At 43.8% G+C, this 10,000-nt stretch overlaps 1 protein-coding gene across 1 annotated transcript in view; it reads right to left on the bottom strand.

The window, feature by feature from the left end:
* ttc27 (tetratricopeptide repeat domain 27) overlaps positions 1 to 10,000 on the bottom strand; it is a 106,946-nt gene that overhangs the window by 32,282 nt on the left and 64,664 nt on the right. Inside the window, 1 exon segment of the mRNA XM_080848568.1 lies at positions 1 to 53. This exon segment is cut by the window's left edge and continues 43 nt beyond it. Within this exon segment, the coding sequence (XP_080704694.1) occupies positions 1 to 53 (53 nt within the window).

Genomic DNA, 10,000 nt, shown 5'->3' with positions numbered 1-10,000 from the left:
TTTAGCCTCTCAGTCATCGGGCAGCTTTTCTCCTCAAAGTAGTCCACCACGGTCTGGAGGAAAGGAAAAAGAAACAGACAGAAAAAGCACTAAGCTTTCATGAAGTCATTCCACAAGACAGGCTGATTTATGCCCCTTTTTAAGGTGTGTGTGTGTGCGTGTGTGTGTGTGTGTGTGTGTGTGTGTGTGTGTGTGTGTGTGGGGGGGGGGTTATTCACATGCTCTCTCTCGTAATCCATCGTACAGACATGGAGACTGGTCAACCAAGTATCCATCATCATCCATCATCAAGTATCCAGTGCACGAAACAATAAACAACAATAAATAAACAATAAACATATTCATCATGGGAGTATACTTCCTTGTTTAATGCCAGTCCAGGGAGACGGGGGGAGGGGAGGCTGGGAGCAGTATGCTCACCACTCATGCGGAAAATGAAAGTGTATTGTGTTAATTGATTCATTGATTAAGCTCAAGACATTTTATAGCTTCAGCCAGGGATCAATGGTAATGACATCCTTTTCTTTGAGCACCACTGAAGAGTGTGTGCATGCAAGTGTGTGTGTGTGTGTGTGTGTGTGTGTGTTTGTGTGTGTGTGTGTGTGTGTCAGAAGTCACACCTAGGTTTCTTCTTTAGAGGAAAGTTAGCACCGGAAAAAGAAGAGAAGAGATGCTGTGATCTGAAAAAGAAGACACTTTTTCAGTGACATTAGCGATATCGTTTGGTTTGACGACTGCGCACATCCCCTTCAATAACCCCCCCCCCCTCTAAACAAGAAGCCACAAAAGGATTAAAATGCATTCTTTCTCAATCCGTAACAACCGACAGTCATGCCATTACAGGGCCCCCCCCCCCCCCCAATGGGCTGGGGAAATACATAAACAAGTGAGTTTTCCAACAGCACTGTGAAATGAGGGGACAGCTGAGTGCCCAACCCAACTGCTCTCTCTAATGTCTAATGGCAGTCTGCTCGGGGCCGAGAGGGGGGGGTTAGTTTTTTATTACCCCTTCAGTGGGTATGGACCAGAACCAATCTCATTGGGTCGTCTGGGCGGACATATTTGTAAATGGCTCTAATTGGAGTTAACTCTGAGTGATAATTTAACAATAATGGGTGGGCGGTGGCGGTGGCGGTGGTGGGGCTTGTGTGTGATTTTCTAAAATTGTGGAGATGATCCCACGGCTCATAAGATGCGCAGCCACGCGACCCTGCCCAAAGGACCACACCGGGCCCCATCAGTCAGGAGCCACCCACAACGCAGAGGCAGCCACCATAATGAGATCACAGGAGAGGGGGAGGAGGAGGAGGAGAGAGGGAGAGAGAGAGAGGGAGAGAGAGAGAGAGAGAGAAAGAGAGAGAGAGATAGAGAGCAGGGAAAGAGGGATGAAGGGTGAGAGACAGGCAGAAAAATCAGACAGAGAGAGAGTTGAGTGAAAAAAGAGATAAAGATATATATATACATATATAGAGAGAGAGAGAGAGAGAGAGAGAGAGGGAAAGAGAGAGGGAAGCAAAGGCAGGGATCACAGGAGAGAGGGAAAGGATAAGGGGGCGAGTGAAGACGAAGGAGAGAGAGAGAGAGAGAGAGAGAGAGCGAGAGAGAGAGAGAGAGAGAGAGACGGAGGGAGAGAGAGTACAGGACAAGGCATTTAATTAAACAGACCCATGGTGGGGACGTGGTCAGGCACAAGGTCCAGGAAATGAGAGGGAAATTGGGCACGAGTGCGACAGAGTGAAGGGAGAGGAGAGGTAGAGAGAGAGAGAGATAGAGAGAGAGAGAGAGAGGGAGAGAGAGAGAGAGAGAGAGTGAGTGAGAGGGAGGAAGGGAAAGATTAGATAAAAGAGGTGAGTGTGAGGAAAGTGTGAAAGAGAGACGAGAATTACAGGACAGGCTCACACTCGCAGTATGAAGCCTATACTATGTAAGATCATACACATAAATACAGTCGTATGCAAAAGTTTAGGCACCCCTGATAATCTTTATTACTTTCATTTATAAATTGTTGGGCTTTTGGATCAGGAACTTCTTTGTCACATATATAATACTACATGGACACAGTGATATTTTAGAAGTGAAATAAGGTTAATTAGATAAACAGAGAATATGCCAAATTTATAATAACAGAATTAGACAGGTGCATAAATTTGGGCACCCCAACAGAAAAATCACAATAATATTTACTAGAGCCTCCTTTTGCCAAAATAACAGCCTCTAGACGCTTCTTATAGCCTCTGATGAGTGTCTGGATTCTGGATGAAGGTATTTTGGACCATTCTTCCTTACAATACAGCTCCAGCTCTGTAAGGTTTGATGGGTGCCTAGCGTGGACAGCCTGCTTCAAGACATCACACGTATTTTCAATTATATTCAAGTCTGGGGACTGGGATGGCCATTCTAGAACATTGTAGATGTCCCTCTGCATAAATGGCTTAGTGGATTAGGAGCAATGTTTCGTGTTATTGTCCTGCTGGAACACCCAACTCCGCCGTAACTTCAGCTTTGTTACAGATTCTTGAACATTATTGTCAAGAATTTGCTGGTACTGAGTTGAATCCATGCGACCATCAACTTAAAATAGATTTCCAGTTCCTGTACTAGCCACACAGTCCCACAGCATGATGGACCCCCCACCTAATTTTACTGTCGGCAGCATGTGTTTTTCTAGGAATGCTGCATTAATTTGCCTCCATGCGTAACGCCTCTTGTTGTGACCAAATATCTCTATCTTTGTCTCATCATTCCACAGCACTTTGTTCCAAAATGAGCCTGGCTTGTTCAAATGTAGTTTGGCAAACCTCAAGCGAGCTTGTTTGTGGCGTGTGTGCGGAAAAGGCTTCTTCTGCATCACTCTCCCATACAGCTGTTTTCGGTGCAATGTGCGCTGAATGGTTGAGCAATGCACAGTGACACCATCTGAAGCAAGATGACCTTGCAGATCTTTGGAGGTGGTCTGAGGGTTATTCTTGACCATTCTGACCATTATTCGCCTTTGCCTTTTTGTTATTTTTCTTGGCCTGCCACTTCTAGCCTTAGCAAGAACTGTGCCTGTTGCCTTCCACTTCATAATTAAATTCATTGCAGTAGAAACTGATAGCTGAAACCTCCAGGATAGCTTTTTGTAGCCTTCCCCTAAACAAAACTGCTGAACAATCTTTGTTTTCAGATAATTTGATAGCTGTTTTGATGCCCCCATGTTGCCACTGTTCAGAGGAGAATCAAAGAGAAGCACAACTTGCAATTGGCTACCTTAAATACCTTTTCTAATGGGTATTCAAATCAACAAAATTATGAGGGTGCCCAAACTTTTGCACAGCCTATTTTTCACATTTGATTTAATTTCACACCAATAAATACTGCTACACTAAATATCTTTGTCTGGAAAACACCCCAGCACTCAGTGATAACTACAAAATAAATATTTGACCACTGTGATCTTTTTTGGTGAAGACAGAGTAAATTATCATGCAGCCTTAGAGGGGTGCCTAAACTTTTGCATACGACTGTATATATAGAGACACAAGCGCACACACACACATACCAGACAAGCACACACAAAGACACACATAAATATAAACCCACTCAAACACACACAGACACCAGACAAGCACACATAAACACACAGATACATGTAAACAGACCCAAATACACAAGCACACACATCCACCCACACTCTCAATTAGGGAATTCTTATAAATAATTTATAGATACTGTATAAATCATAAATAACTTCCTTATTAGCCTAATGAGCAACTTGTAATCTATTATTCATGCAAACACAATTAAGCTAGACTTGGACCTGCACATCAAGAAATTGCTCAAAACAACATTCAGTAATGGAATGGAATGCTAACAAACTAAGTATTTAGACCATTATGGCAATTAATCAGCCATTTAAAATCTGACATGTCGCAGAACAAATTACCCGACAAAAACAACTCAATGCCAACTCCAACACTAGAGAAAATAGTTTATGTGCTATCAGTAATAGACTTATTACTCCGGCTTTTGACGCGCACTAAATTTAATTCAGCCCAAGTCTGTTGTCATGAAGAGAGACAGAAATCAAAATAGCTTTTGTTTGTGTGACTGTGGAGGCTATTTGGAGACGATCTTTCCATTTAACACTCAAGCAGGTGATAAACGCAGTTTAAAAACAAGCAATCAACCAAGACCACAGCACCCTCTGTGGAGTGAAAAGCACTCCAGACATAAACAAACAGCATTGATACTCAACTCAAACACAAAAACACAAACTTCAGTTTAAAGGGTGGGGGCTCTATGATGGTGATTTGTGAAGTCATTTTGTTTGGCAATCTTGGCTATGTCGGTTCAGACTAGAATTAAGGTCTCAGTCATTTTCCAAGAACAATAGCAGGTTTCTTTGTTTTTTTCCCCTTTTCTTTTAAAAGAAGCTGTTTGAAAATGCAGCGTAAGAAAAACAAAGGCCTCTTGAGCTCACATTTTCCCGAATTTTCTGATACTAATATTGGTGGATTCCCGAGACAACATTTCAACACAGGAGAAAAATCACAAGGACTTTTCCTCACTACCGGGGGCGCTCTCTGAACTGCACATGTTCATAACAATGAACCGAGCTAACGGTATCAGTGTCAGATAGGCTAAGATAAGAGAGAGTGGCACAGGATGACAAGGCCTCATACTCATATACACACACACATACACGCACGCACACAAACACACACACACACACACAAACACACACACACACACACACACACACACACACACACACACACACACACTGTTTGGTCAGCTTTTTTGGAATCTGGTCTAGGCTCAGACACGCAATCAGTCAGGGTCACTCCATCCGACCATCACTCTGCCCGTCACGGGAGCTTGACATTTTGACAGCTTTGCGTCACTGTCTCGCTACGTAAGGGCCCTTTTATCGCTCAAGGGGGAGAGGCAAGATATTCCCACCACTCACGGTCTGTTATAAAAGCCTCTGGTTCTGCTGCCGATTATGCAGATTTCGAAGCTACGGCTCTCGCTTCTCAAGCTACTGATTAAAGTTCTTTTTTTCTTTGTCTCTATTCCACCCACTCCAAATTATATTGCCGTGTCATATTATAACATATTCCAACGTGACAAATGAAAAACAATACAGCGCGGAAGTAATTTGCTTTATGACGCTACTAAATCATTGCTTAGGCAGAGGAACAGCGGGGCTACTGTTGCCTTTCGCAGAAACAAACCCCTTTCCCTAATGGTCTATAACAGGAAGAACACACACACACACACACACACACACACACACACACACACACACACACACACACTATAACAGGAAGGGGATGCATTACTTCCACTGACAACCACTGTGCCAGCGACCGTGAGCTTTCTCTTCTTCTGAGGAGGAGGTTTGAGTCTCTCTGTGGAGTGGTCGTAGGAGGTGAAGGTTAATGGGGAGCAGAGCGTCGGGGTCATCTGGAAATCTAATTTCTGCTTGGCTTGGTGCAATCACGTTCCTTGATGGCAAGAGAGGCTCACTACTGTGGGCAGCTGCAAGCATTAAGCTGTTCACATCCAGACCCCAGTCCCCTTAACTGGACATTAGCTTCAGAATGTACCGGAGAGAACACCAGATGATAAATGTAATTAATGTTCTGATATACTTTTGTCTTGCATGTCGTAACTGCTTGAATGTCTTGACTGCATAAATGGTGTCAATAAAAAATTGTTCACAAATAAAAAAAAAGAATGTACCGGAGGATATTTGAGCAGGCTATGCTCTCAAAAGTGAGCCAGGTGAAATGGGTTGATTTATTCGCAACAGTCCAATGTGATGCTTTAAAGGAAGCCTGAATCTCGTGGAATATTTCTGTAATCCCTTTCAAAAATCGCATCTTTAGTTTAAAAAGCCGTAAGAATGATGGCATTGTTCCAAATTATACACATGGCAATATGGATTCTATTATTGCCCAACAAAACTAGATGTGGGTGGCCACCTGCACAGTTGTGTCCACAGGCAAAGACAAACACCTTTGACCATGGTCTTTTATTCTTTAAATTCAAGACTGAACCACAACAACACGTTTGATTCCTCATAAATGGCAGCGACTGCATATTCTAGTAAACCTACAAGAGGAATCTACTTTTCTTGCAATAACTTCTTTAGGAACTTTTCAGAGAACTCGTTTGTGGCCTTCTATTTGATTACCGAATGTGGCCATAATGGCTTTGCACAGCAAGAAAAGACATTACGAACTTAGAGTGGAAACCGAAAAAGGACCCGAAAGCGAAAGGAAGACTCGAGGAGCCTCTTTGTCAGAGCACCTGGATTTCTTGTTTAATCTGTCTTCGGGTTGTTTAAAATCCATACGGGCACTAAAGCTGCCACACTCCATTTCAGGGACATTATTGATTGAACTCAGAAATTACATTTGAAGTTATGGAGAAAATCGTCTCTATTGCCTTCGTGCTCAGACTCGGAAAAAGGACGACGTGAGGAGGCCTGTCGATAGCAAAGGGCTTATGAAATGGAGAACGGGGGAGGGGGTCGTGGGCAGAACACCGCCGCGATCATCTTCCTCATAATCCTGTAGTCACTTTAGCGATTAGATGAAAAATGCTGTCTTGAAGCTTAATGGCAGAGACACTATTATTCGTTCATGGGCTACCAGAAATAGAGGGGAAAGCCATTTTAATTTAAGCATTATTATTTGACAGATAATTCATAAAGAAAGAAACTGAGGTTTCGTTTAACTGCTGCAGTGCAATAGGAGGGACTTGTTTGATGGGCTTTGTGAATTCTGAGGATGAAATTAACTGAAAAGAAATATTCCAATGTAATAATAAAAAAAAAATGAAAATCATCTGTCGCTCTAGTCTACAAAGCAATAAAGTGATGTTGCTAAATTTACATATGACCATGACCTATGCAGCTAATAAGAAATACCCCAGAAGACCAGATGCATTAACAGCCATTATGCAAAATGGTTATTTAAATAGCCTTCAATAGAGAAAAAAAAAGAATATTCATTTACAGTTCTAAACTAAAATACAAAAACACCCCACCAAATACTCCGCCGTAATCCACCACATTGTGAAGAAATGTTTAAAAATAAGTAAGCTCCTGTCACCCCTACTCATAATAATTTAATTGGGATACATTCCACACCATTCAAGGGACATCGTGACTGACAAGCAGTGTCACCGTTGGAGAAGGTTTGAGAATCGTTTTCTCCCAACACTGAGACAGAGTTGATAATTAGAGCACCTAAGTGGGTAGCGAGACAAGACTAGCTGATGTAACCACCTAATCTCCTACCCTCCAACCCAGTTCTGACACGGATGACATTAACACTCCAACTCCAACCAGTGTGTGACACTGCAGGCAACTTGAGGAAAAATGAGGAAGCGTTCCACAGTTGGAGAGCAACTGACAGAACAAACATTCCATACAGATGCGCAGAGGCCCGTTGTAATGCAGGTTAAGGGCCCTGGCAAAAAAAACAAGATGGAGGCTCGATGTACGTCTGATAAACACAGACCAAGCACAACAACTTGGGTGATGATAACATCAAAAGACTAGCTTGCACCGATAAGCCCCCCAGTTACCGGCTTCATTGCCCGCGGGGACACAGGTTCGATTCCGGCCTGCTGTCGTTCTCCCGATCCTCTCCCCACGTCTTCTCCGCCTCGCTTCCTGTCCACAACTCTTCACTGTCTTGTCCAAATGAAGGCATAAAAGCCAAAAATAAAGCTTGTGTGAAAAAAAAACTCTAGCTTGTAGACAAATCTTACTTTGGGGGAAGGGCTGAGGCTTTGATGCTCACAGTGCAGCCTAATGTTCCATTTTAATGCGGTCATTAATCATCCAGTAACATCGTATGGAAACATCGCGCCTGCAGCAGTGCAGACTGTCCCCGTGGACCCTGGATGCATAGATGCTGTGACCAGAACTCAAGTCTCTTAACACTGGAGTGATAAGTTGCGCCCAGCCAATTTCTCATGCATGACCGAGTGTCGGCTAAGTGATGAGGGGCCACCTCTTATTTCCCAGGGCCCTATGAAATCCGTTATATTCGGTTTTATTATCGTTTTATCATAAAATTATATATCCAATCATGATGTATAAAAAGGGTAGTAGGAAGTGTAGGGTTAGGGTTAGCAACGCTAGTATACTAGTATAACCCTGAAGACTACAAATAGTTAATGTCATGAATGAAAAAAAATGCACACGTTTTTAAGGGGAGATCACCTTCCGGAGTCAGTAGGGCACTTGTGTTATGAAAGTCTATATATTGCAAGTCTTATGGCTATTACTCAAAAAAATCTTTTTCCTGTTCGGTTCACAATGCATAGTGATGTCTCAGTTCTCCATCAGTGTGGTAAGTATTTACTCTAACCAAACCAACAAACATGAGAGGTTGATATAATGACATTCACTGAGTTGCTGTTTCTTTTACTCTGGCGAGCGGTCTCTCACATCGTCTCTGATGTGGCTGTGTCACTCACACTCTTTTGAAAGCATTTCTCTCCCGTCATTTTATTCGAATATGTCAAATTCCATGCAATTCTGCATTTAACGGTGATTTCTGTTTACCTTACCATTCCGACGGCATTTTTTCCGCATGGCAGAAATCAAAGGGGCCCTAATTTACCATGCCGCCATGTTTATTCATGCACTTGGCTAGACCGCAGAGTGTCCTTACTGCAGTGCATTTTCAGTGCAAGGATTCCTTCTAAAAGGATAATGTCAGTTACACTCAAGATTGAATCTGAACGACACAAAAAGTGCATGTTTAACAGTTTTATTATATTTATATAATATATAAAATGTTATATTTTTATAGTTTTATTTGTAACAAACAGCCTTCTGAAGATGGAGTGGTGGCGTGGGTAAAGTGTTGAGTAGGAGAGCAGCCAACCGCCTTCCATTTTGCTGTGCAAAACATGAAATCTGGAACTAACAGGGTCCCAAATATTCCGTGCTTGCACTGCAGGCCTTGATGACTATGGCAAAGCAGGCCGAGAGACGAAACACACAGCACAGGCTGGTCTCTCCGGGGCTCTCTCTCTCTCTCTGTGTGTTTCAGGAAGCTTCTTTTCTCAGAACGTCTCACAAGGGAGGAGGCACCGGTTTCATCATTCCTGCCATGACATGAAATAACTGCTCACACGACATGTTCCCTGTTCCCTCTCGTTCCCCCCTCCCCTCCCCTCCCCTCCCCTCCCCTCCCCTCCGGCTGTCTCTCAGCCGCCAGGAACCTTAGAAGTCAAAACACTGCAGCACCAGGGGAGGGGAGGGGAGGGAGAGAATGTGAAACCAAATAAAGAAGAGGAAAACTTTTTTGGCCTGGCTATCGTTTGTCGCCTGTCAATCCTGCACAGATCCCAGCTGTCTTCGGGGACGAGGTGCCCAGGGAACGCGGTGATGGAGGCTGTCAGATTCAATAGAGGCTTCAAGCAGGGTGGGCGACAGCCCATGGTGTCAGAAGTGGGAATGGTGAAGGCCTGATGTCTCTCTCTTTCTCTTTCTCTCTCTTTTTTTTTCTCTCTCTCTCTCTCTCTCTCTCTACGTCTCTTTCTTTTTCTCTGTTTCTACCCCTCGGGTGACGTGGTGTTGCCTTAAATCTCCCCTAGGAGCGAAGCCGCAAGTCATCCTTACAGCTGTCACATCATCCCCCCCCCCGAGGGTGAGCGCCCTTAGGCTGAGCCTGCAGGATCGACCCCCGCCACCCTGTCCCCAGCAGCGTCAAAGCTGTCACATAGGCTTTGTGATAGCCAAGCTAGTTCTCCTCTGCGCAAACATTTCAGAGAGGGAGAACAGGCAGTTAAAAAAGAAAGAAAGAAAGAAAGAAATTGGAAACAGACATATTTCCCCCTTTCTTGCATGTCAAGAGAAGACAAATGGATCAGGCTGCCTTAAAACTCTCATCCCCTCAAGCACCACCACCACCAATTCCTTTGCCTCCCCCCTCCCCCCTCCACCCCCCCCCCCCCAGTCTCCCGTCTTCCAACCAGGAGTATG

This window comes from Sprattus sprattus (assembly GCF_963457725.1).
Source record: "Sprattus sprattus genome assembly, chromosome: 12".
Lineage (NCBI taxonomy): Eukaryota > Metazoa > Chordata > Actinopteri > Clupeiformes > Clupeidae > Sprattus > Sprattus sprattus.
This window is presented reverse-complemented; position numbering and strand designations above follow the sequence as displayed.